Source organism: Macaca fascicularis, chromosome 12 (assembly GCF_037993035.2).
Source record: "Macaca fascicularis isolate 582-1 chromosome 12, T2T-MFA8v1.1".
Taxonomy (NCBI): Eukaryota; Metazoa; Chordata; class Mammalia; order Primates; family Cercopithecidae; genus Macaca; species Macaca fascicularis.
In genome coordinates, this window is record NC_088386.1 from 107,492,105 (window position 1) to 107,519,145 (window position 27,041).

Sequence of the window (27,041 nt, forward strand, 5' to 3'; positions counted from 1 at the left end):
TCTGTCTCTCGGAAAGATTTTTTTAATTCCATGATTAATAGTCAAGAAGTTACCTAAATATGTTCGTTTTTAAAGACTCATATAGATATCTCAACTTGCCTTAACAGGCCATTACAGAAGTTCACTTCCCTGTGTTTCATGACATTCTTTACAGAATTCATATTTCTCACACTGTCGATTAATTGTATTTTTCATGACTGTCCATAATGGAGAAAGAAAATAGCTGCACATGCCCTTTGCATACTTATTTGGAGATCATTACATATTAAATTGCCTTTTACACTTTGGTTCTTCATGCCAAACAACACCATTTCTTTTTCTCAGAGCTCTAATTTTCCAAGCTAATCATCCTTGTGGTAGTCCTCTGAACTGGCCAACTTTTCCACATCCTCCTTTAGATGAAGTTCCAGAACAGCTAATTGGGGCCTAATGGAAGTTTGGAGGGCTCAATTATATATGTTTTTTTCTAAGCTAATTAAGTGCTGAATAAGCACTCTGGTATAAAAATTAATACTATTTAAATTTCCAACGAAACCATACAGAGCAATGTGAAGCTCTTGTCTACATCCAAATGTTGGTCTCAAATTATCCACTGAGAGATGATTCAATAACACAGATAAACTGGAAATTTGTCTAAAGAAGGATGAAAATGACAATTAGGAATGAAAAATTTATACTGATCTCATTATTAAGAAAAACTTAAATGATGGAAACCAAAGAGAGGTCTAAAATATAATTATAATTTTCTCTCTGAGGCTAACTTCAAACTATGTAAATGAGACCTCATCCATGAGAACTTTCCTAATCCTATAACCCCTCCTTGGATTCTCATAGCTCAATTCTTCCCTCTGCCATAGTATTTATTGCACTGCTTTAGATTTTAGTTTATGAGTACTTGTCTCCTTCTTTCCACTGTCTTTCACACTGCCACAATAGTTAAAGGATTAAATGCATGTAAAAATGTGTGATAGCTTTCCTCAAATACAACATGAACTTTTACATTTGTGTATATTTACATGTTTCTTCTTTCCAGATTCTTCTTCAAAGCATAGCTCAAACATCACTTCTTTATAGCCTATCTTGATGTCTTTATTTCCATCCCAAAGACAGAATTAGTTTTTCCTTCATTTGTGTTTCTATAACAATTTATAAATATTTTTATTTTGTTAGTGATTATGCTTCAATCTAATTATTCTTTTCTATACTGTGCAATAGTCCAGGACCACTCCATATCTTATAATTCCATTTAACTATTTTATCTGGAGAATAAATATGTATGACATCGACTTTTAACTATTTTATCTCTACTACTAACTTTAAGCCTCTTGTAGGCAGATAAACATGTTTCCCCATGGCATCCTATAAGTAGCTATTGAATGGATGAATAAATGATAAAATAATAACAAACATTCATACATGATACTAAATAAACCAACACACCACAGATGTCTTCAGGCTTACCGGTCCATGGCATGTGAGGAGACCATCTTCCATCTTCTCACACTGAGGGTCACACTCCACACAGATGGAGCCGTTCTCAAACTCCCGAAATTCACTGTGAAAACATCAGCCACATGAGGAGGTATAAGCAAACAAGCTGTCAACCTAACAAATGAAGTAACATCTGTGAAAAGTCCTATTGGCAGAGTAAATTCTACAGTTTGTTTCTCTATGTGCCAGGAGCATCAGAAACATTAAGTTTTCCATTAGGAGAAAAGATAAACTGCAGCCAGATGGCTCTCCCTGCCCTCCAATGAGTTCAACGTTAGACTCATACTGGAAACCTCTCTCCTGCAAGACATATTCCAGCAGTCCCAAAAAGAAAAAAAAAGCGACAAAGTATAACTCTTCTATGTTCTGATGATGCAGTAAAACCATTTTTACCTTTTCAAATAAGGCTGTGCCTGCTTTGTCTTTATATACAATTTTACTCTCAGAGAAGCTTTACTTTCTAAACTCTGAAAGAACTATTGTATTTTTCTTGCTGCTAAGTTATGTGAATGTTCCCCATCCTTGTCCTTCAAATCCCAAGACTCTTCGATTGATTTTTGGTGAAACTTCAAAAACTACTTTGATTCCTCTTCTCCTTTTAAAATATCTGCCTTGGAGAATTAGAGAAAATATCTTTTTATGGTAGATTTCATTTTCTTATATTATTGATCTAATATCAAAGTAATTCTATATGGTACACAATAAAAGAAATAGTTTAATGGTAACATCCTTAAACTTTCTAATTGAAATCTCCCGGGATGGTGGTCATCTCTTCCTATATCCTTACATTGTTGTGGCTATTTGTATATTACATGTGATCAACTTATCAATTTTATAATATATGTCTACTGCAAAATTTTGATATCAATAATTAGATACCAGTCATCTATAATATGTTTAAACCACCCCGTTCCACTAAAATACAGGAGGATAAGGTACTGAGTACAGACAATTTAAAATGCCATTTACAAATCATTAATAAAATTTGACTATGTTTAGCTACTTCATTATTTTGTGCTTTTGTGTCCTGTGTTACCACTCCACACCAACAGCATTACAGGTATGGCAATTTTTGATTCATTAGGTGATACATTAAAAAATATTTTTACCTAAAGAGAAGTGTTCACTTTTTTCTCATTTGAATACTGTAAAGCCTTAATAAATGACAGAAGTACAACAATGAGCTATGTTTTCTGTTGGTTAAATTAAGACTACATCTATTCCAAGGCAAAATAATTAAGTTTGGTTTTCCAAATAAATAGCATAAATAGGTGGCTTAATTATGTATGGAATGCACATATATTTAGTTACATGGTTTATGCATTTTATAAAGTGAGATAGTAGTTTGTTATGGATCAAACCTTTTATACATTGTCTTAATTTTAAAATCACAATTACATAAAGACAGGTGATCTTTTGCATGCTTCACTGACATAAACCATACAAAGTACTCAACAAAGGAAACTTTCAGAATATAAAAGTCAAAATGAGTTGGTATGGGAGGGTAGTAAAATTGTAAAGATAATCAAGAGCATTGTTTGTATAACAAAATTATGACACAATTATAGCACAACTTGAGATTATCCACTGGTTTGGATAACAGTTTCTTGGGTGATTAAAAGTTTATGGTACTAAATGAAGGTTATAGTGTTCATATTACTAGAACAAAGGTCACATTTTCCTTACTCTTTTCCAAAATCCACTTCCCCACATGCAGAGTTGAGGAATAAAATGTATGTCATAAAACAATCACGGAGACAGTGTATTGCGCTTTTCTTCCACAGACTTCCATTTGACAGGCTTCTGATTTTCCTACTCTCAGAAAAGATCCTCCTGGCAGTCTCTATAACTTGTTCTGCCCTTTATTGTGACTTTCTCCATAATTTCTCTTTTTCTTTCCTGTCCTCCAGTGATTCCATTGTGACTTTGCCAGAGTTATTCTTTCACTTGAATCAAATTTAACAATTTATAGTCTATTAAGTATGAGCTTTGCATACGGAGCTTTGTTTCACTTGGTTTTGCTATGATACATTTCTCACAGTTTCGTTGTATGTGTTACCTTAGCAAGTCCTGTGATCAAGAGTGAATACTCTGGGATCTAGTTTTTCCAGATTTAAAGCCCAGGACCAACACTAATATTTCTAGGCCTTAAATACTTGAACTTCCTTAAGCCTCATTTAAAAAAAAAATCCTCTGTAAAAGGAAAAAAATAAGATTTCATTGAGAAGCTGCAATTATTAAATGTAAAAACACTTGCAAAGAGCTTACACTGGTTCCCTCTTTGATGTTTCTGTGTTGTTCTTAAGCTTTCACAAGAGTTTAAGCAAGTTGGGATATAAACTTGTTTTTCCTCAAAGGCTATCATAACCATCAGCCAATGTTGAAAGAGACTGGCCCATACCACAAGATGGAAAGTAGGCAATCCATCATTGGACAGGCAAGAATTGCACCAGTCTTTTACAAGACACATACGTTGATCATCTTTCAAACTAGCCCCATGTTTATGGTTTCCTGGGTTGCCACAATTACTGCAAAATACATTAAAAACTAAGTTAATTTAACAGATTTGATTTTATGATGTAAATATGAAATATGCTAAATATAAAAAAACAGTGTGGTAATCAGTGTTTCTTCAGGAAACCCATATTTTTCTTTTGGTTAGCTTTCATGGTTTTGCAGAAATGAGACAGAAACTGGTGTTTACATCCACATGTTTATAAATTTCATATTTCTGAAAAGCTAAAAACTGTAATATTAAAGAAAAACAATTGTATTCTGGGAAAAAACAAACAAACAAACAAAAAAACAAGATGAAAAATCAGATACCTTAAGTTCTAGCATTGGCTTGAGTCCTATGTAGTGTTGTGACTTTAGCTCATACTTAATTATACCAGTTCCCTCTATTTATAAGATGCTGCTATTACACAAAATGATTTCTGTAATTAATTTCCTCTTTAGAATTACACATATGTATTCAATAAACTTTTAATGTAATATTCACTTAATGAAATTGGTCTATTGTGTTTCATTTTATTAGTCTACTGTGTTTTGTTTCATTTATCAATTGCTGAACGCAAAAGCAAGCATATTTTGATCTGAGGTATTTTATGTTCATAAAATTGGGAACAAGCATAAATATGATTCAGTGAGACAAGCAGCAAATAATCTCCTATTCATTTTCAAATTGCAAGCCAAAGTTACCTCACAAAATTAAATGCTAAAATTTTCCTGAGAAATGATTAAATTCTTACTTAATTTTTTTATACTTACGCTTCTAATATTAATCTTTTCCCCTTATATTTTATGGAGGGAATTGGTTTTGGACATCTTGCAAAGAAGAGACATGTCAATATCATTATAATCTATATATTTTTATTTTTCTCATGTAAAATGCAAAATTGCAATGTTATTTATTGAATATCAGTGGGATAATTCACAAGGCACAAGAAGAAATGAAAGAACTTCAAAACTATACTTTCCAAAGCTATTGAAAATACTTTCAGGCCGGGTGCCATGGCTCATACCTGTAATTCCAGCACTTTGGGAGGCCGAGGCACACAGATCAACTGAGGTCAGGAGTTAGAGACCAGCCTGGCTTACATGGAGAAACCCTGTCTCTACTAAAAATATAAAATTAGCCCGGTGTGGTGGGGGGCACCTGTAATCCCAGCTACTCGGGAGGCTAAGGCTGAATAATTGCTTGAACCTGGGAGGTGGAGGCTGTGGTGAGTCGAGATCAGGCCATTGCACTCCAGCCTGGGCAACAGGAGCAAAACTTAGACTCAAAAAATAAAAATAAATAAAAATTTAAAAAAGAAAATACTTTCAGTGAGCAACATAAGAAAATTTGACTTAGGAGCAGCACTAAAAATGCATTATCACACTAATGAAGAACAAGAATAATGCATCAAATAGTATGTTATGATAAAGTGATTTTATGAATATACGAAATATTATGAACTTACTAGGTTCTCCTACTGGTAATGTTATTATTGAAGTACCAGAGAAAATTAAAAATACTTGATTTAAAATACTACTTAGATTATCTAAAACCTGGCAGAACACTTTCTAAACCACTTCAAGTAGAAACTACAACATAGGTTTTCTACTGGGCTGATCACTTGTCAGACACATAGAGACAAGCCATTCCTATATACAAATAGACATAAAAGTGAGTGGAAAGAAAAAAAAAAAGAAAGAAAACATGCACTCCAGATGAAATTTATAGGGAAGTATGAGAGGAAAATAAAAAATATTATTATTGGGATATATGGAGAGGAAGATTACTTCTAACAATCCCCTTCATAAAGAAAACAGGAATATATTTCTCAATTTTGCTTAAGTGTAAATTGCTATAGTTTATTAAGAATTGTCCGAGTATGTTTTTAAAAATGCATATAATAGTAAACTATGTATTTGAACTTGTAATTTCAAATAAAATTATTTCTCCTTAAAAGAATTCGTCTATGTGTTGTCTCCTTTATGCAACAAGAACTCTCCTTAAAAATCCTGGCCTGCATTTTACCATTTTCTTAAAATTTAAAAATCAGAGCTAGGCCAGGCGCGGTGGCTCATGCCTGTAATGCCAGCACTTTGGGAGGCCAAGGCGGGCAGATCACTAGGTCAGCAGATCTAGACCATCTTGGCCAACACGGTGAAATTCCGTCTCTACTAAAAAATACAAAAAAATTAGCCGGGCGCCTGTAGTCCCAGCTGCTTGTGAGGCTGAGGCAGGAGAACGGCGTGAACCCGGGAGGCGGAGCTTGCAGTGAGCGGAGATAGTGCCACTGCACTCCAGCCTTGGCGACAGAGCAAGACTCCGTCTCAAAAAACAAACAAACAAACAAAAAAATCAGAGCTAATCAGTCCTTCAAAGCTCATGAGGTGAAGGCAACCCTAGAAGAAGCCTTACCCATCATAGAGGTTACAAGACTCTATGCAGATCCTTCCTCTACTGAAGCGGCGACACGACAGACATTGGTCTGGCCCAGGTCCCCAACAGCCATCACTGGAACACAGATGGTTGCACACCATTCCTTCAGCAGCTGTGAAACACCAGAATCAAAGGGAAATTAAACAGAGGATTGTGTCAAAACTTAAAATCTTCCCAGGTAATGCTATTTCTAAAGGAGTTAGCTTAAAGGAGATCTATGGCAAATGACTTTGGTGGCCTATCCCATCATCATATCCTATCCCACCTGCAACTTCTTCTATATTGCAGAGTCCTAGTAGATGTGTTTGTACGGCAATCTTGCGTTTTTCATAAGGTTAAGCAAAAGTGAATTGCCTATATAAAAACTACCGGGAGGACAGGCGATATAAATTATCCGTCCCAGCTAAAGAATAAACCACACTTCTCTCAAGCCAATGCTTTGCTCCACTAATACATAAAATATTTTGCCTTCTCAGTTTGAGGGATTTATGAAGAAATAGAAAAAAATAATATTGTCCTGAAACAAGTAAACAAAAAAAAGGATTAAAAGAGGAAGAGAAAGAAAAAGAATAATTTATAGAGTGTAAGAAGGGGAGAAAGGAATAGAAAGAAAATACAAGTTTTCTTTTTTCTTTTTCTTTTTCTTTTTTCTTTTTTTTTTTTTTTTTTTTTGAGACAGAGTCTTGCTTTGTCACCCAGATTGAAGTGCAGTGGCATGATCTTGGCTCACTGCAACCTCCACCTCCTGGGTTTAAGCAATTATCCTGCCTCAGCCTCCTGAGCAGCTGGGATTACAGGCGCACACCACCATGCCCAGATAATTTTTGTATTTTTAGTAGAAACAGGGTTTCACCATGTTGGCCAGGCTGGTCTTAAACTCCTGACCTCAAGTGATCCACTCACCTCAGTCTCCCAAAGTACTGGGATGACAGTCGTGAGCCACTGCGCCAGCCAAACTGTAAGTTTTCTACAAGACCCTGCTATATTCTGGCTAGGTCTACCTTGATATTAGTCAAGTCATCACACGTAAGGAAGAAGTTTTGAAAGAATATTCAGCAAATTACAATGATTATTTATGCAGAAGTATAGAGATTAAAGTAGTAACAACAGTTTTTAGTGTTATCTCTATGTTGTCTCTGTTTTTGTTGTTGTTGATGGCAGAAGGGCCAAATAATTTTTAAATTTCCACTTAAGGCAAACCATCTTTGTTTCCCTTTATACTGAATATATTTTATTCAGGATATTATTATTTATACTGCATAACATTATTTTAGTGAAAGGAGATTTGATATTGATAAGAAGAGCCATAAATACTTCAAATGTTATTCTGTGTTTCTGAAAGTGATTTGAGGTATTTGAAATACAACTATATGTGGTTTTCATGAAATATTAAGAATTCTAAAGATTAAAACATCAAAATCAACTTTATCTTTCCATTAGTTACCAACTTTACTTATTATGAGATGTAAAATTTTATGGCAAGAACATTTGTGAGGTGGGTTGGGATGGCACTGAATATGGTAGTGTAATACAAGCAGGGAGCTACATCTGTGAAATCTGTGAAAGTTAACTTCTCTAACATATGCTTGAGAGAGCAAATCGCCCCCACCTGCGATCCTGACTAGTTCTGAAACAGTGAAACAAATATTCCAATTCAAATTTTCTTTGTCCTATATCCTTCGGTTATAAAAAGGCCCCTATGGTAAACTGTGTAAAAATATTTTAAAGGCAGACTTAGATCTATCAACAAATCTTGCTACTTCTTGAATAATTTCTTCCAGTACAGTTTAAGAGAGGACTGTGTGTGTATGTGTGCCTGTGTGCAGCGGTTTTATTGAGGTACACACGGCATACAATATACTGCTTATATATAAAGTATACCATTTGATAAATGTTGACATCATGAACCATATCTACAATCAAGATAATTAATGCATTCATTATCTCCAAAAGATTCCTCATGACCTTATGTAATTCTTGCCTCCTGCACCATCCTCCTTAGACAATCATTGATCTGCTTTCTGTTACTCATTGTACATTAGTTTGCATTTTCTACAATTTTTTAATAAATGAAATTATATAGTACATTTTCTGTTTTTATATGGTTTCTTTCATTTGCATAATTATTTTGAGTTTCATCTATATTACTGCCTGTATCAATGGTTTATTCACTTTTATTACTGTGTATATTCTATCATATGGATATATGAAATTTATAATCCATTCACCTATTGACAGACACTTAGAGTGTTTTCCATTTTGGATGTTAAAAACAGTAGTAGTTGATTACTATGAATATATGTGTAAAAGTCTTTGTATGGACATATACTTTCTTGCCCTTTAGATAAATTCCCAGGAGTGGAATGGCTGGACAACATGGTAGGTATAGGGTCAACTTTTCAAGAAACTGTCAAATTGTTTTTCAAAGTAGTTGTACCATTTTACATTCCTACCATCAATGAACACAACACAAAATTTAGCTTGAGTTGTGTTCCCCACATCTTCACCAATATTTGATGTGGTCAGTTTGTTCAATTTTAAACTATCTAATTTGAACGTAGTAGCTCTTGATTGTGGTTTTGATTCACATTTTCTTAATGATTAAAGATGTGGAATATCTTTTAATGTGCTTATTTTTATATATCTCATTTGTTCAAGTGTCACCAAATCTTTTGCCCATTTTATATTGTATTGTTTCTTATTAATGAGTATTGAGAGATTTTATATATTTGGCAAGTATTTTCTCCCAATTTTAGCCATGTCTTTCCATTCTTTTAATACTGTCTTTTGAAAAGTAGAAGTTTTTCATTTTGATAATTTATCAACTTTTTTTTTGAATCATACTTTTCACATCCTATCTAAAAAGTTTTAGGTATGTCCAAACCAGGGTCACAAAGGTTTCCTCTGGTACTTTCTTTTAGCAGTTTTATAGGTTTCACAATTATCCACATGATTCATTTAGAGTTAATTTGCACATATGGTACTGTATTAGTCATGGTTCTCCAGAAAACCAGAACCATTAAGAGATTTTTATACACATCACACACACACACACACACACACGCACACACACACACACACACACACAATTGGCTCACACAAGTATGAAAACTGAGAAGTTTCACCATCTTCCACCTGAAAGCTGGAGACCTATGGAAGCCAGTGGTGCAGTCCCCATCTGAGTCTAAAGGCCTGAGATCCAAGAGAACTGATCATATAAATTCTGGTCCAAGTCCAAAGGCCTAAGAACCAGAAGCAACAATGATGTAAGATGTAAGTTCCATTCCAAGAGCAGGGGAAAGATCAATGTTCTAGCTCAAGTAGTCAAGCAGAGAGAGTGAATTCTCCCTTCTTTCAAATTTTTATTTTATTTAAACCCTCAGTGTACTAGATGATGCCCACCCACAGTGGTGACAGCAATCTGTTTCATTTAGCATACCAATTCAAATGCTAACATCATTTAGAAACATCCTCACAGACTTGTCCAGAAATGATATTTAATAAAATAGCTGGTCACCCCATGCCGCAGTTAGGTTGACATATAAAATGAACAATCACAGGTACTATGTAAGGATATACTCAGTTTTTGTATATGGATATTCAATATTTCCAGTATCATTTGTTGAAAAGATACCCTTTCTCTATGAAATTTGCATATTTATAAGAAATAAGTTGTTCATACATTTCTGGTTCTCTACTCTCTTTCATCTACTTCTCTCTCATAGTATTTTTCCATAATTTTACTTTTAATTTATTTGTGCTTTTATATTTGAAGTCCAAGTCTTGTAAGCAGCAGTCATTGAGCCTTGTTTTCCTTTATTTCAATCTGATAATCTCTGTCCTTTAATTATGGTGTTTAAACCACTTACATTTAATGTAATAATTGAAATAATCAAGTTGAAATTATTTATCTTAGTTTTCTTTTTTTCTTTTTCTTTTTTTCCTGTTGGTCCATTCTGTTCTCTTCCTCCTTTTCTTCTTTTCTCCTATGATTTGGATAAATTGATTATTAAAATGATTTTATTTCTATTTATGTTTTTCTGCAAATGTGGCTTATGAGCTGTATAACTTTTTATTTGTTATTTTATCTTTTGGGTTTAGATTTTAAATTAAATATTTTATTCTGAAATAATTGTATATTAATGTGTAGTTGTAAGTAATGATACAGAGAGATATTGTGTTTTGGACACCCAGTTTTATCTCACAAGATCTTAAAAAGTTCATAGTACAGTAACACAATTAGACATTGGCATTGATATAGGCAAAATACAGATTTCCTCATAGCAAGAATCCTTAATTTTGTACTTGGATCTTCACATTGACTTGTCTCCCGTCTTCCCTTTAAACTTACCCATTAGAGCTCCCTTACTGCAGCCTCTAATCTCTTCTCCATTACTATAATTTGGTAATTTAAAAAATTTATATAAATGGAATCGTACGGTATGTAATTTTTCATAATTGGCACTTTTTCAATTAGAATAAATATGCAGAGATTCATCCAGGTTGTTGTGTTAATTGTTTGTTTCTTTTTATGATCATAGTATTTCATAGCATGGGTTACTACAATTTGTTTAACTATTTACCCATGAAAGGATATTTGGGTTGTTTCCAGTTTGGAGCTACTACAGTTAGGGCTACTATAAACATTTGTGTATATGATTTTGTATAAATATAATTTTCATTGTTCTGTAATAAATTCTCAGGAGTTAATTGCTCAGTTATATGGTATTAACATTTTAGTTAGGGTTTTTTCTTTTTTTAAGATAGTAGCAAACTATTTTCTAGAGTGATTGTACCATTTTTACACTCTCACCAACAATGTATGGATTATTACATTTCTCTGCATCTTCTCCCACATTCGATTTTATTACTCTTTTTATTTTAGCCATTCTGATAGATGTAGTAATATCTCATTGTGTTTTAAATTTAGATTTCCATAAAATGGCTAATAATGTTGAACATTTTTAATATGCTTATTTTTCATTTATACACTCTTCGGAGAAATGTTTCTTCATATCTTTGACCATTGCAATTAGATTTTATTTATTTATTTATTTGCTATTTAGTGCTACTTTTTGTTCTTTATATATTCCATCTATCTATGAAACCATTCCTATAAACTTTATAATACTAATAAGGGAAGATGAGAGGGGGAGAAATGAAAATAAACCAAGTGGGTGGGCACGGTGGCTCATGTCTATAATCCCAGCACTTTGCGAGGCCGAAGCTGGTGGATCACCTGAGGTCAGGAGTTTGAGACCAGCCTGGTCAACATGGTGAAACCCCATCTCTACTAAAAATACCAAATTAGCTGGGCATGGTGGTGCATGCCTCTAATCCCAGCTACTCAGGAGGCTGAGGAGGGAGAATCGCTTGAAACCGGGAGACACAGGTTTCAGCGAGCCAAGATCGCACCATTGCACTCCAGTCTGGGCAACAAGAGTGAAACTCCATCTCAAAAGAAAAAAGAAAAAAGAAAAGAAAAGAAAAGAAGCCACGCTTGCACCACACTCATCATTAGTAATTAATGTAGCTTTGTTTGACCTGCTTCCTCATAGTTGCTTGCTTTTGTCTCAGAGTCATGTAGACCCTGTTACAAGATTATAGTTCTCCTTAACTGCTCTATAGATAACTATTTGAACATTATGAAACATTAGCTTTTGCCTTAAGATGTTTTTTCATGTCCTGCATGCCAGAGAAATCACTGATGCCAGCTGGTCTGAAGGACCCCACTGATGCCAACTGGTCTGAAGGACCTTATGAGGAGATGGCTTACCAAAGAATGGAGTTTCCACATCCTGATGACTTCACCCTTCTTACTCTCACCAACCAATGGTCATAGTTTTCCAGCCCCTTGCTCTTATAAACCCCAGCCCAGTATGCTCAGAGAGATAAATTTGAGAGTTTCCTCCCATATCCTCACTAGGTTGCCCTGCAATCATTAAACTGTTTCTCTGCTGCAAATCCTGCTGTCTCAGAATATCTGTATGTTACTGTACAGCAGGCATAAGAAGTTGTTGGTCCTGTAACAACTATCTGATTTGAATATCTCCTCTCCCAATCTGTAGCTTATACTTTCATTCTTATCTTAGGACATTTTACAGAGCAAATGTTTTTAATTTTGATGAAGTTGAATTTATCATTTCAACTTTTTGTAGATTGTTCTTTGCATGCCAACTCTAAATTCTTTTCACCTAACTCTAAATCCCTAATGATTTCTCCTATTTTTTTACCTCAAAGTTTTATAGCTTTACATTTTACATTTAATCCCATGATCTGTTTTTAAAGTTAATGTTTTTTATAAGGTGTGAGATGTAGCTTAGGGTTCATTTTTTGCTCTATAGATGTCCATTTGCTCTGGCACTATTTGCTTTAAAGGCTACCTTTCCTCTATTTAATTGCTTTTGCACCTTTGTAAAAAATATATTGGGTACATTTGTGTGAGTTATTTCTGAGTTTGTTTTATTGATCTGTGTATTTATCCCTTTACAATAACACATAGCCTTAATTATGACAGCTATGTAATAAATCTTGAAAATATGTGAACTGAATATTCCCATTTCGTTTGTTTCTTTTCCAAAATAGTTTTAGTTAGGCTAACTTGTTTGCCTTTCCATATAAATGATATAAACATTTTGACTCTATCTCAACAAACCTTTTTGAGATTTTGACAAGCATTGCACTAAAGCTGTATATAAATTTAGGGATAATTGACATCTTTATGATTTTGAGCTATTCAATACAGGAGCACAGTATGCCTTTGCATTTATTTACATCTGCTTTGATTTCTTTCATCAGTATTTTGTAGTTTTCAGCATACAAGTCCTGTACATGTTTTGTTAAATTTACACCAAAGTATTTCATCTTTTAGTAATTATAAATAGTATTATAGTTTTAATTTCTATGGTCTCATGTTAATTACATGTATTCAGATACAATTAAACTTTGTAAGTTTTATGTTTTATCCTATAATCATGCTGAATTTGCTTATTTATTTTAGGAGGTTTTTGTAGATTTTTTGAAATTTTTTATGTACATAATCATGCCATCTGTGAATAGAGAGATTTTTTTTCCTTTTCAATCTATAAGCTTTATTTTTCATTTCTTGCCTTATTTGCTAGGTAGAACTTCCAATACTATGTTAAATAAGTAGTAAGAGAGGACATTCTTTTCTTGTTCCCAATCTAGGGGGAAAGTATTCAGCGTTTCACCATTAAGCACGATGTTAGCTGTAGGATTTTTGTAGATGGTCTTCATGAAGTGGAGAAACTTACTCTGAATTTCCATTATTTTTCCAGAGATTTTTAAATAGAAACAAATGTTAAAATTTTCAAATGCTTTTTCTGTATCAATTGACATTATCATGAATTTTTTCTTCCTTGGACTGTTAATATATTACATTTTTGATTATGAAATATTGTGCCAATCTTATATCCCTGGAATAAACCCATTTGGTTATGTTGTGTAATTCTTTGTACATATTGCTGAATGCTATTTGCTACTACTTTGCTAAGGAGTTTTGCCTCTAGATTCTTTTGTGTGTGTGTGTTTTTTTTTTTTTTTTTTTTTTTTTTTTTTTTTTTTTTTTTTTTTTTTGAGACGGAGTCTCGCTCTGTCGCCCAGGTTGGAGTGCAGTGGCCGGATCTCAGCTCACTGCAAGCTCCACTTCCGGGGTTCATGCCATTCTCCTGCCTCAGCCTCCCGAGTAGCTGGGACTACAGGCGCCCGCCTCTAGATTCTTTAGAAATACATTGGCCTTTAGTTTTATTTCTTTTTGGAGGGGGTATTCTTTCTTCATTTATGAATACTAATATTCAAAACCATCATGAAAAATAGAACGATTATAGGTAGGCAGAGTCACAGAGAGTGTAAGTTGCCCAAGGCCACAAGTGTTGGGTTAAAACCCAATACAGGGCTGGGCACGGTGGCTCACACCTGTAATCCCAGCACTTTGGGAGGCCGAGGTGGGCAGATCACGAGGTCAGGAGATTGAGACCATCTTGGCAACACGGTGAAACACTGTCTCTACTAAAAAAAAAAACAAAGAAACAAACAAAAAAAAACCCAAAAAATTAGCCAGGCATGGTGGTGGGCACCTGTAGTCCCAGCTACTTGGGAGGCTGATGCAGGAGAAAGGCTGAACCCGGGAGGCGGAGCTTGCAGTGAGTTGAGATCACACCACTGCACTCCAGTCTGGGCAACAGAAAGAGACTCTGTCTCAACAACAACAAAAAAAAAAACAAAAAAAAAGAAAAGAAACCCCCCAGCCCCCCGCCCAATACTGCCTAGCATCTATCACTCAGTGGAGATGAAAATGTGAACTCCATACCCTGCCTTCTCTGACATCACATGGAAGGGAGGTTGGCCTGGTGAGAGTAGAAGTCTACACTCTTCTCTCTTTTGCGAGCTTGAATGAAGTTTGTTTTTTTGTTTGGTATTTTTAGTATTGTATGTTTGTTTGTTGTTTTTCTGTGGTGTTTGGCTGGAGTAGAGCAGTTATTATCTAAAAGATTTCTGTCTTGTCTATCTGCTCCTTTCCAGATTCTTTGGGTAGAAAGAACAGGCTTTTCTTGGGGTTTTTTAAATCTGCATCTATTGGGGTTTTTGAGTTGCCAGTTTCTTCATCTCGAAATCTGGGATATATGCAGGGAAAAAAAAAAAAACTTAGAGAACTCACCTCTGCATTGTTCTTTGGGTTCCAAGATCCCACACCTGTCTGCCTCTTCTGTCCACCTTTCAGAGTCGTCTTATAATGTCCAGAGTTTTTATTTGTACTTATCGGAGGAAAAGGTAAAAGTATGTTTCCTCCATCTTCCCAGAAGCTAAATCTGAGTAAACATCTTTAATTTATTGCAGACTGTTTTCAAGTTATACTCTGCCACTTCACATCTATTCTAAGGATCTTAAAATAGGATGCTTTTATTTCTTATTCCTTACATTTGAGCTACTGTCATACATCTTACTTTCCCATGTTATTCACTCCACATTACATTGTTACTATTTTCGATTTAGCATGACATTGTATTTGAAGACAACTAAATAATAAGGTGAAAGTCGTATATATTCATCCATGTAGTTACTATTTCTGGTGCTCCTCAGCCTATGTACAGATCCACATTTCCATCTGGTATTATTTCCTCCTGTCCAAAGGGATTCCTTTAATATTTCTTATAGTGCAGTTGTCTCTGTGTGCTGTTTTCCTCTCTGGTATTGTCTGTGAACTCTAGCTGCATTATTCTGCCTGGACTCCTAGCTCTGTCTTCTCAACTTGGAGTTCTTGTGACTCTGCCTGTTATCTTCCTCACTATACTGTGGCTTAAAATCTCTCTCAAGGCAGTTAACCAGAGCAGTCATAAGGCTCACCTCATTTATGTTCTCACTCTCAGGAATCACTTTCCCTTATGTTCTGCTCTCCAGTCTCTTGCAATCTGTTGTTTCATCTATTTTGTCCTTTTTTTTTTTATTGTTTCATGAGGGAGGGTAAATTTGATCCCTCCCTTTTGTTATTTCATCTTGGTCAGAAGTGGACATCTTATATTTACTTTCAACAGTGCAGAGTGGGATGACTTGCTGTTTCTTGTTTATAGACAAAAGTTTTCACATAAAATTTCTCCCAAATGCTCCAGAAAAGCTGCTAAGCATCCACTAAACTTCATTGAAAACTACATATTCTTCTATTCTAACTAATTAACTTCATAGTTATCATTTTAAATAACAGATAAAGAGAATTTTTAAAGATAATCTGAAAGAACAAAGACTAAATGGAATGCTTTCCTGTATAGATAGGGTTGACCCTACACTTAAATATATTATAAATCATTTTAGATAACTCATAGTTTGAAGGTTTTGCTTAATTGTGGTTTTCTCCATGTCTTAAAGATTTATTAAAATGAAATATCATATTTCATGACTATATTTTATCTTCTTATCATATCTACACTCTCTTCCCCTGAAAAGTTGAATGATTTGATGTTTTATTTGGGAATGGCTTATCAACAATTTATCTGTTACATTGATTTTGAACCAATAGCAATAGTGCTTATTTCTTTCTGATTTAGTCATAATACACAGGAAGAGGTCTCTCTCATTCCACAAAAGAAACGTCAGCATAAATGGAATCTATGCTTGTTTGAAACAGAATTTTGCTCTGTTGCCCTAGCTGGAGTGAATGGTGTGATATTGGCTCACTTCAGCCTTGACCTCCTGCGCTCAAGTGATGCTTCCACCTTAGCCTCCCATGTAGCTTGGACTAAAGGTATGCACCATGACACCTGGCTAATTTTGTTTGTTTGTTTGTTTGTTTGTTTGTTTTTTGTAGAGATGGAGTTTCACCATGGTGCCCAGCCTGGTCTCGAACTAAAGTGCTGGGATTACAGGCATAAATGATTGCACCCAGCCAGAAACAGAATTTTAACATAGGTCTTATATCACCACGTCCCAAAAAGTAGAATATAAATAACTTCCCACTAATTTATAAAGATGTAAAGAGTAAAAAGATATTTTAACCAAACTGATTAAATATAAATGGATGGTCTAATTCTATATAATAGACAAAGTTAAAAAGTAGCAAAGATCAATTACATTTGAGAATATTAAGTTACAATTCTCATAACCATTTAGTCATTTAAAGGTTATCAAGTATCTCATTTTCTGACATATATAGTTATATACAGTGTTTACATATTCTTTCTAATGGGATAAACATGATCTTCAGAGGAAATCCTGAAGAGGGAAAGTTGTATTATGAGAGCAACTTGTAAAGAGAAGTAGAGAATGGTTAAAATTATACTGTAGAGTGTCATGACTCTCTCACTCTGTATTGATCACTTTTGTTTTCTTTTTTTATATTTTTTGTTCATCAAGTTCTATCTCAGACCTTCAATTACAGATAATTTTATCTATCTAATTTTATCTATCTATATAAAATATATATACACATTATACCTACAATATATAAATATATATCAATGTAATATATATTATATAATATACATTATATATAATATAAATGTAATATATATTCAGTGCTAACTAAATATAGAATATAGTGGGCGTCTTAAGTTAGTGTCCTCACTTAACTCAGTTTCATTCTTGAGGACATTGACAAGGTCACAAATATGACCTTGGCACTATTTTATGATATTCCATAAACTTTTGGGCCCATTTATTTTACTATATTACATTATTTATTTTCAGGTTTGCTATCTTCTCCCTCTTGTCTCTTCCCCTTCCCTCTGCTAAAGGTGACAGAACTTTACAGTATGTGGAAGGGTAAAGGCTGACTGCTTTGATCTTTCATTATATGCTTTGACACTAATTGGAGAGGAAGCTTTAGCTTCACTCAAAATCTTACCTCTCTTCTGCTATCTAACGCCTCCCTGGGTCTTTATCATATGCCCAATATCAGAGCAGTTTTGGGTCAGGGAAACAATATGTATTGGAAGAAAGCAATAATAAACAGAAAACCATCATAACTATTTTCTTCTCATTCTTTCCAAACCAATAGATGATGGAAATGAAGGTAGGTTGATCATTTTCTCCAGAGTGAAACCAAAGGAAGTATCTCCACATAGCATAGAACAAAAGGCCAAGGAAGCTACTTCTTTGAAAGTCTTAAGAGAAAGAAATTTTCGATCAGCACCAATAATTCAACAGCCCTGTGACTTCCCGCAGTGATAGTCATGAGTGAAGGAGTGGAAGGGCTCTTCAATGACTTACAGTTCAAAAGGCCATTATAAACCTCTCTAAAGAAACTTTAGCAATGTAGTTATTAGGCAACCTTTAACTTCTTCCATGTTTCCTCTGGAAGCTGCAAAATAGATTTTTCTTTATCTCATCTGAATTCCAGGTGTCCGTTAAAAATTTGGAGAGATAATAATGTGCTTAGCATTTTGACCTTTACCGAGAACACTGAACCTGCTTTAACTAAAATAGAGGGAAGCTTAAAATAATGGATTTTGCTCCAGTGTTGTATGTGAAAGAAAATGGATTATTTCAAAAATACTGAAATGTATTTGGACAGGTAATGTTCTTCCTTTTTTTAAAGCTGAAAAGTACCATTTAATAGTCATTATAGTTAAGGTTTTGTGACTAGACATAGACTTAAACTCTTACTCTGTAATGACCCATGTAGCCTTGGGCAATTACTTACATGCTACTTATCTTTAAAGTGATAAGTAATATCACTTTAATATCTAGTAATATCACTTTAATATCTAGTAATATCTTCTTTTAGGATTGTGATGAAGATTAATCATCAAATTAGTAGAATTTTTAATGCAGGGTCTAACACATTAAGTAAATGATCAATACATGTACTCAAGAGAAATGTGAAGGCATAAAAGCATATCCCTGTGTTTACTTTAAAAAAATGTTTACTGAGAAACTGCTTTATGCAAGCTCTGCTCAGAGCTGAGGATATAACTGAAACATGAAATAGAATACATATTTTGTTACCTCATGGAGTTTACAGCTAATAAGAAAAACAGGCTGCATATAAATTTATGTATGTATAGAAATGTATATGTGTGTGTATGTATGTGTATATACATGTGTATGTATGTGTGTGTGTGTATGTATGTGTGTGTGTGTGTGTGTGTGTGTGTATAGATATATAGATATAACAGAGTGCTGAGAGAACATAGAATATAGCAGTTGTCTTAACTTAGTGGGCAAATGGCATTAGGCCAGCCCACAAAAGAAGGGATATTAAAGCTGAAATACGAAGGGTAAGTAGGAATTCTTAAGGCAAAGGGGTGGGGGAAACGGGCACTCCAGCCAAGAGAGTCTAAGGAAGGAATCAGATTAGTGCTCTCAGAAAACCGACATGGGCAGCATATGGAAAGTGGTACCCTGCTAAACTGGTAAGACGGAGATGGGACAGATTGTGCAAGACCTAGTGGCCATTTTCAGGATTTTGTGTTTTGTCCAAAGAGCTGTTGGAAACTGTTGAAAGATTCTAAGCAGGAGAGTAAAGGACCTCCTATTTCAAAAAATGTCAGTTTCTTTGATAGGATTGACTTGAAGGCATATTTGAATAGTTGGTGACAAGGAGATAATAGTGATAATAGAGATGGGCATATGATCCAAATAGGGTCAACCCATACTGGAGAGGGAAGGTAGAGCTTTTTAATCTGTGTTCATAAACTCATAAACTCTGTGAATGCTCTTAGCATATGCCTTCCAGGACCAGTAATTTTTCATGAAGAATGAGAATTTGCCTAAGAGGAAAGCAGAGTGAAGCAAATAGAGGATTGAGCCCTAGTGATGTTGTTTGAACCCCTGGATCCAATTGTGTCTGAAAAGATATTCCTTGGACTTCTCATTTCTGAGAGTTAATATGGTCTCTCTATGCCTAAAGTAATTTGAGTTGGGCTCATGTCACTAAAAGAATACTGAAATAATTTCCTTTCATGCTGTAACAAGTTACTACAGACTTCATTGCTTAAAATCACCTACATTTAAGCTCTCATAGTTCTGGAGTTCAGATGTCCAAAATGACTCTTAAGGGGCTAGAATCAAGGAGTCAGCAAGACTGATTGCTTCTGAAGTCTCCAGGAGAGAATTTGTTCCTTACCTCTTTTAGCTGTTAAAGACCCCTTTGGCGTGAGCTTGAAGTGACATTGCTGCAACCTTTGCTTCCGTGGTTATATCACCTTTTCCTTTACAGTAGTCAAACCTCCCTCTACCTTCCTCTTATAAAGACACATGTGATTATATTTGTAACCCACTTAAATAACTTCAAGATAATCATTCTATTTTAAGATCCATAACATCTGCTAAGTCCTTTTTACCACATAAGATAATGTTCATAGGTTCTGAAGATTTGAATGCAGTCATCCTCATGGGGCCATCATTCAGTCTTTTGTAAGCACTAAACTGCCCGGCAATAAGCTCTGTGTGCAGGCAAGGTTAGACATGTGGAAAGTGGAATGACATTATATGACATTGTAAAAAATTATAATGGGTTAATAAAGAAGTTGGGGAAGCAGCAATGGAGAAGTGCAGAGACATACCCATTCCCCATGTTGAACAGGTTAAATAGATGCTACACAAATTGTTGTTAACTCTTATATACCCTAGTTACTGTATATCTCTGACGTGAATGGGACCACAGCAGGAAATTCTGATAGGAGGAGGTGAGAGGCAGTAGTGACAGAAGAAATAAAATTTTAGAAATTCTTAAGGTTTGATTAGAAAACTGAGCACAATATAAAATACCTCTCAGAAGAGATGTAAGTGTAAAAAAGTAAAATGAATCCAAAAAGTATTTTGTTGAAAGTCTAAAGTAAATAAAATTTGATAGTACAATACTTATTATACTATAATTACCCAATTACTGTATAAACTATAATTAAGTGTTCCCCTTATTTATTGAATATGTTATCATTAGTAAATGCAAAACAAATCCCACTATTCATAGAATGCTTTTTAAAGTTAGCTCTTTATCTTTGTCTCCCAAACCTATTATTAAATATCTGGTTTTAAGCTATTCAATTATGAATTTTCCTATAAGGGAACACAGCTTCAGAAGAAAAAATGAATTGTTAGGATCACGTGTTCTTGAATATATTTTTGACTATAGAACGATGGGGGAATAATATGGGGTGTGACAGAGTAGAGTTTCCCAAGGATTTTCCACAGGCACCTGTCTCAGAATGATCTGCTTTGTATTAAAAATGCAGAATCCCAGGTTTCCCATCACATTGTCTGTGTTAGTTTCATAGAAATACTGTAACAAACTGCCATGAACTAGACTTCTTAAAACAACAGAAATTTATTCTCTCACAGTTCTAGACGTCAGAAGTCCAAAATCCAAGTGTTCACAGGCTAGTTTCTTCTTGGGGCCTCCGATGGAGAATGTTCTATGGCCCTCCCGTAGCTTCTGGCAGTTGCCAGCAATCCTTGGTGTTCTGGGCTCGCTGCTATATCACTCCAATAGTCGCTTCTGCTGTCACACAGCTGTCTTTCCTCTGAGTAGGTGTATATCTTCACATGGTGTTCTCACTTGTGTGTATCCATCTGTGTGTCTCTTCTCTTCTTCTTATAGGTACACTAGTCATTTGATGAAGGACCTACCCTGCTCCAGTATAAGCTCATCTTAACTTTCCTTTTAACCACATGTGCGAATACCCTATTTCCAAATATAGTCACATTCATAGATACCAGGGGTCAAGACTTGAGCATCTTTTGGAGGGGACACAATACAACTCACAATAGTGTCTAAATAAGAATCTCTGGAGAACTGAAGCCTAGCTTTTGCATTTTTAATGATTATAAGTTTTACTTTAAAATTTTGCAACCATTGATGAAGAGGCAAGTCAAGTTAAAATATCACCCACCGTTTGTAATAAAAACTGGAGTCTGCAGTAATCCTGGCTTTTATTGTTGAGAGATCATTCTCTCAGAATTTCTAGATTACAAAATAGAAGGGATATCATTTCTGTACCTAATTGGCAAGAGCAACTGCTTATTATCCTTTTGATAAGAACATAGAGAACATTTTGTAGCATTGTTAGTAATTAGTGTGCTGTTTCAAATACAATAACAAAATCTTACTTGAATGCCTTTTATTTTTTTTTTTACAAAGAACAGTGTATTGATGTATTAGTCTAGTAATTTTGAAAGGAAAAATCTTAGAAGTATAATTAAGATTTTCTATTTTCTGATTACTCAGAAGAATAGTGACTTCCCTATATTCAAAGTTACACACTTTATGTTTCATACCAAGCTATGGTTTAATGAAATGTGTCACAGAGTTCATTAATTTCCCAGGCTACCAGGCCCAAAGAATGGTTCCTCTGACTTGGTAGGCTGCATTTTGTTTGTAAACGCACATTTACTCAAGATAGCATGGGATGGGTTAGGAGTGCACAAATTAAAGGTGAAAGTATGGGAGCAGGAGAAAGTAAGAAAATCTGCCTTACCTTAGTAATATTTTCTTAAAATAAGGTAAATCTTAATTTGTAATCAAAATTCATTTTCTGTAATATACAACATATTAGAAATGACGACAATATAAAGTCTGTTTATTTTATAGAAATCCAACATTTCTTATGATGTTATAGTAAGTAAAATGCTTGCTTCTGTATTTTGCTGTTTTTATCCCAGTTACGAGAGAAAAACAAATAAAACAATATATTAAGCAAACACTGTTTTATTCTTCACTGTGTGAGGTGCCTTCTATTCCCTACTTATTAACGCTTCGACCTGTTTCAATTCTGGACATGCAGTGACTCATTATAAAATTGGATGATGTTGTCATCCAGAGAGTTTAGTTATTAGAAATTAACTATAGCTCTAAAATTACCTTTTTCTAGATTCATGTAAAATGGGGTGGATTTTTCTACTGTCAAATTTCAGAAACATAAAAACCACAAATAAATATAAAAATGTGTATCCTTTTTAGCTTATTGGTGCCAAAAATATATATTCCCCATCACCAAATATTTTTGCCCTGAGCCATTAATTTAAACTTGATATTTTTTTGAATTTTAGAAAGTCTCTTGCTTATCATAAAGCCAACTGTAAAATGTTTTAATTTAGAAGAGAAAAAGAAAAATAAATACATTTCAAGGGATTCTCAAACATATACTTTTTATCTGCTTATGATTTTGAGATCATTTCTAAATTCTTCAATGTCTAGCCTCCTGTTAATAACATAATAACTAATCTTATTCCTTCCATATCTCCCAATGGTTGATCTCGCAAATTTTTAATTAATCACTTTAATAAAGTAAATTTTTGTTCTGCGTAAAAAGAAAGCTCTTGATATTTATCTATCCTTTTTTATGTTCAAGAAGGCACTTTTTGTAAAGTAAAATTAAATATTGTATCTTCACATTATATAATATATGTATATGTGAATGTCTAATATATAAACTATTTTTAATAGAAACATAAAATTTTTAGTAGTAGTAATAATAGCTAACACATGTATAGCTCTCTCTTGCTCTTTCTTTCTTTGTTTCTTTCTTTCTCTTTCTTTCTCCTTCCTTCCTTCCTTCCTTTTCTTCCTTTTCTTCCTTCCCTCCCTCTCCCCCTTCCTCCCTTCTTTCCTTCCTCCCTTCCTTCCTTCCTTCCTTCCTTCCTTCCTTCCTTCCTTCCTTCCTTCCTTCCTTCCTCTCTCTTTCTTTTCTCTCTTTCTTTCTTTCCTCACTTTGCTGCCCAGGCTGAAGTACAATGGTGTGATCTTGGCTCACCACAACCTCCATCTCCTGGATTCAAGTGATTCTCCTGCCTCAGCCTCCCGAGTAGGTGGGATTACAGGTGTGCATCACAACACCTGGCTAATTTTTGTATTTTTAGTAGAGACGGGGTTTCACCATATTGGCCAGGCTGGTCTCGAACTCCTGACCTCAGGCGATCTGCCCACCTCTGCCTCCCAAAGTGCTGGGATTACAGGCATGAGCCACCATGCCCAGCCAACATTTTCTTTATTTTGAGAGGAATCACGGTTAAATTAAGGGCCTAGACTTCGAAGTCAGACAGGCATTGGGTTGAAGTCCTTAATAGGATTTTAGTAGCGCCAAAACTGGAAATATTATTTAACTGTCTTAATAAATGTATACTCATCTGCAAATGCAGATGATTATACTTTACAGGGTGGTTGTAATAACTAAATTAAACAATATACCTAGGTTGAGAGATAGAGTCTGGCACCTTTTAGCTGATTTGTTAGCTGATTAGCTAAAGTCAATAAGGAGAGATGGGTTGTTTAATAAATTATTTTGGATCCACATCGCAATCAGGAATTTTTAAAAAACGCTATGCCAAAACGTCAAGATGTGTTAAAAATTTCAATATTTTTTTAAAGTACTAGATGAAAAGAATTATCTAAAAATACAAGATCAAACAATTAAAAAGGAAAAGAACAATCTAACCACTTAACTATATAAAAATATGGTTTGATAAACATTGGATTATCAAAAGACAAATTATTCAAATTACCAGTAAGAGAGGAACTTATTCCCAACACATTTAAGGAACAAAATTTAATAAATTTAATTTGTAAATAGTTTTTTCAAATTTAGGAGAAAAAGAACAACCCCCAAATTAAAAATGAACAAAGTTCACATATAAAGCAATTTACAAGATAAAAAAAGATGAATTAATCATGTAAATATAAAATACTTATTTTCTTCCTTTAGATCACTGAAATTTAAAACCATAGATAATATCTAGTGATTTAAAGAGTAGTGGAAAATATTACTATCACACAGTGTTTGCAACAAGGTTAATTGATTTAGTATTTTCAGAAGATGACAGAGAAATTAGTGAGAAAATTTTTATGTAGCCTCATTTACAGAGAAATTCTACATCTAAGGTTTTAGCCACAGGAAATAATTGTACACTACAAAATGTTTCATAAACTAGATACACATCATGGCAGCAGTGATAATATAAAAATGGAAAATAATTTAAAATACAATTAATATGGTACTGGTCCAGAATACTTCTATAAATAGCTTTAAAAAGGAATGAGGAAGGCCAGGCATGGTGGCTTACACCTGTAATCCCAGCACTTTGGGAGGCCGAGGTGGGTGGACCAGCTGAGGTCAGGAGTTCGAGACCAGCCTAACCAACATGAAGAAACTAAAATACAAAATTAGCCAGGTGTGGTGTTGCATGCCTGTAATCTCAGTTACTCAGGAGGCTGAGGCAGGAGAATCGCTTGAACCCGGGAGGCAAAGGTTGTGGTGGGCCAAGATCGTGCCATTGCACTCCAGCCTGGGCAACAAGAGTGAGACTCCATCTCAAAAAAAAAAAAAAAAAAAAAAAAGAATAAGGAAGAGCTCTATCTATTGAATGTGAGATGCTTATACTAATGCTTATACTATATTAAGTATAAGACATAGATGACTGAATGGTATTTAAATAGAAATGGTATGATCCCATTTATATATGAAAATATATATTTCACTATCCTTATCTATATATATGAAAAATATATTCACCAAGAATTATATATAATATAGTTTTAAAAATATTTTTATATATTTTTGATTGGTTTTATTTTGAATAATGAAAAAGGTACTATTATAATTGGAAAAATAAAAATATTTTTATTTTGAAAATCAATAATGAATTTAATTTCATGTTGAGTTTAACAGTATCTGTACAAATATTTTAAAGACTTGAGACTTGAGATATATAAGTTCAAATATAACTCGGATTCTGAAGGGCTGGTGTAATATTTATCTCTACACTGTTTATATTTCAGTATTAAAAATTTATGCTTAAATATTTTAAGAAACTTCAAATGCTTTTATAAATCTACTCTAAAACTTCTTCCACCTAACACTGCAATTTGGTTACTATCATAACCACATAAATGACAGAGGTCCAAAATATTCTAGCTTTTCATGTCCCAGAGTTCCCTCAATCTCAATCTCTTCAAATCAGCTTTGAAATTTTTGACTTAAAAGAGTAAGATTGCTCTAGCCACTGTTAGCCTTTATAGATGAGTTAACCTTTTTTTATATTGTCATTACTGTTTTAAATCATGCTGAACTCCAAAAAACACCATTACAAATGAAGGACTGCCTTTTCATTAAGTTCATAAGCCAACTCTTAGATTTAGGTCAGAGTATTTCACGGTAACTGTGTGTAAATGTAAGTGGGCAAGTAAGGGTGTGTATGCATGGATATGTTTACTAGGTGTGTGTATATACATGTGTGTTGTATATGGAACAGCATACAGACATCCACTCTGTATATGCATATATGTTTAGGTGTTGTAGTGAACATATGTGTATGCTCATGTACATCTTGTGTGTGTATGATATACCAAGATGGAATATCCAAAAAGGAAACATTTACAGTGCATTTAAAATGAAGCAAGCATTTAGACATTCCCATTTACAAATAGTACTGGGGGTCGTAAACATCAGCAGCATCTCTGAGGTCAAGTTTACAGGGTAATTATATTTCTGAAAATGGAGGCATATGGAATTTTTATGGATCCAGTATGCTGTGAGTCTGAAGTCCAAATTTTGATAAATGAATTCCACGCAAAATATATTTATTCTAATATGTTTAAAATGAAAAATGATATGCTTGATACTATAGCACCACAAAACTATGTTTCTCCTAACTGCTTCATTTTTTTCCCCAAACTGCAAAGTAATTCTTGTGCACAGAACAAAAAAAAATATGTCTATGGTCTGAAAAGTAGTTAACCTCAATCCAAGAAGCATAACACTGAAAGTTTAAACACATTTTATATTTTAGTTATTATCATTATTATTATTGTTCACTCCCTTTTGGTCATTTGAAATGTTTAGAAGTTTTAAAGAAGTGTAAAATAACATTATATAATTTACTGAAATATCCCTTTTTCTCATCTTGTTTCCCTACATTTATTTTTTGCATTTTCTTCTTCCCATTTGCTTTTCAAGTATAGAAAGATATATGAAATATGAATTTTTGTAGGATTTGTAAACTGATTAAGTGCATCAAAGAGGAAGAATGTTTTTTTCTGATTCTTTTATATATTTCTTTACATTATTTTGAATTCATAGTTAAATTTTTGAAAGATAGAGGTACTAATTTTTTTAAGGATGTCGAAGGAAACAAGAGTATAACCCTGATTTAGGGAAACATTTATCAATTGGTA

General features: G+C 34.0%; 1 protein-coding gene across 6 annotated transcripts in view; it reads right to left on the reverse strand.

Moving 5' to 3' along the window:
• The window catches only part of ERBB4 (erb-b2 receptor tyrosine kinase 4), a 1,185,936-nt gene that overhangs the window by 295,174 nt on the left and 863,721 nt on the right, over positions 1 to 27,041 (reverse strand). For all 6 annotated transcript variants that reach the window (XM_005574181.5, XM_005574179.5, XM_005574182.5 and 3 more), the window contains exons 13-14: positions 6,404 to 6,536; positions 1,462 to 1,555 (exon numbers count right to left, since the gene is read on the reverse strand). In XM_005574181.5, the coding sequence (XP_005574238.1) occupies positions 1,462 to 1,555; positions 6,404 to 6,536 (227 nt within the window). The remainder of the gene's footprint in view (positions 1 to 1,461; positions 1,556 to 6,403; positions 6,537 to 27,041) is intronic.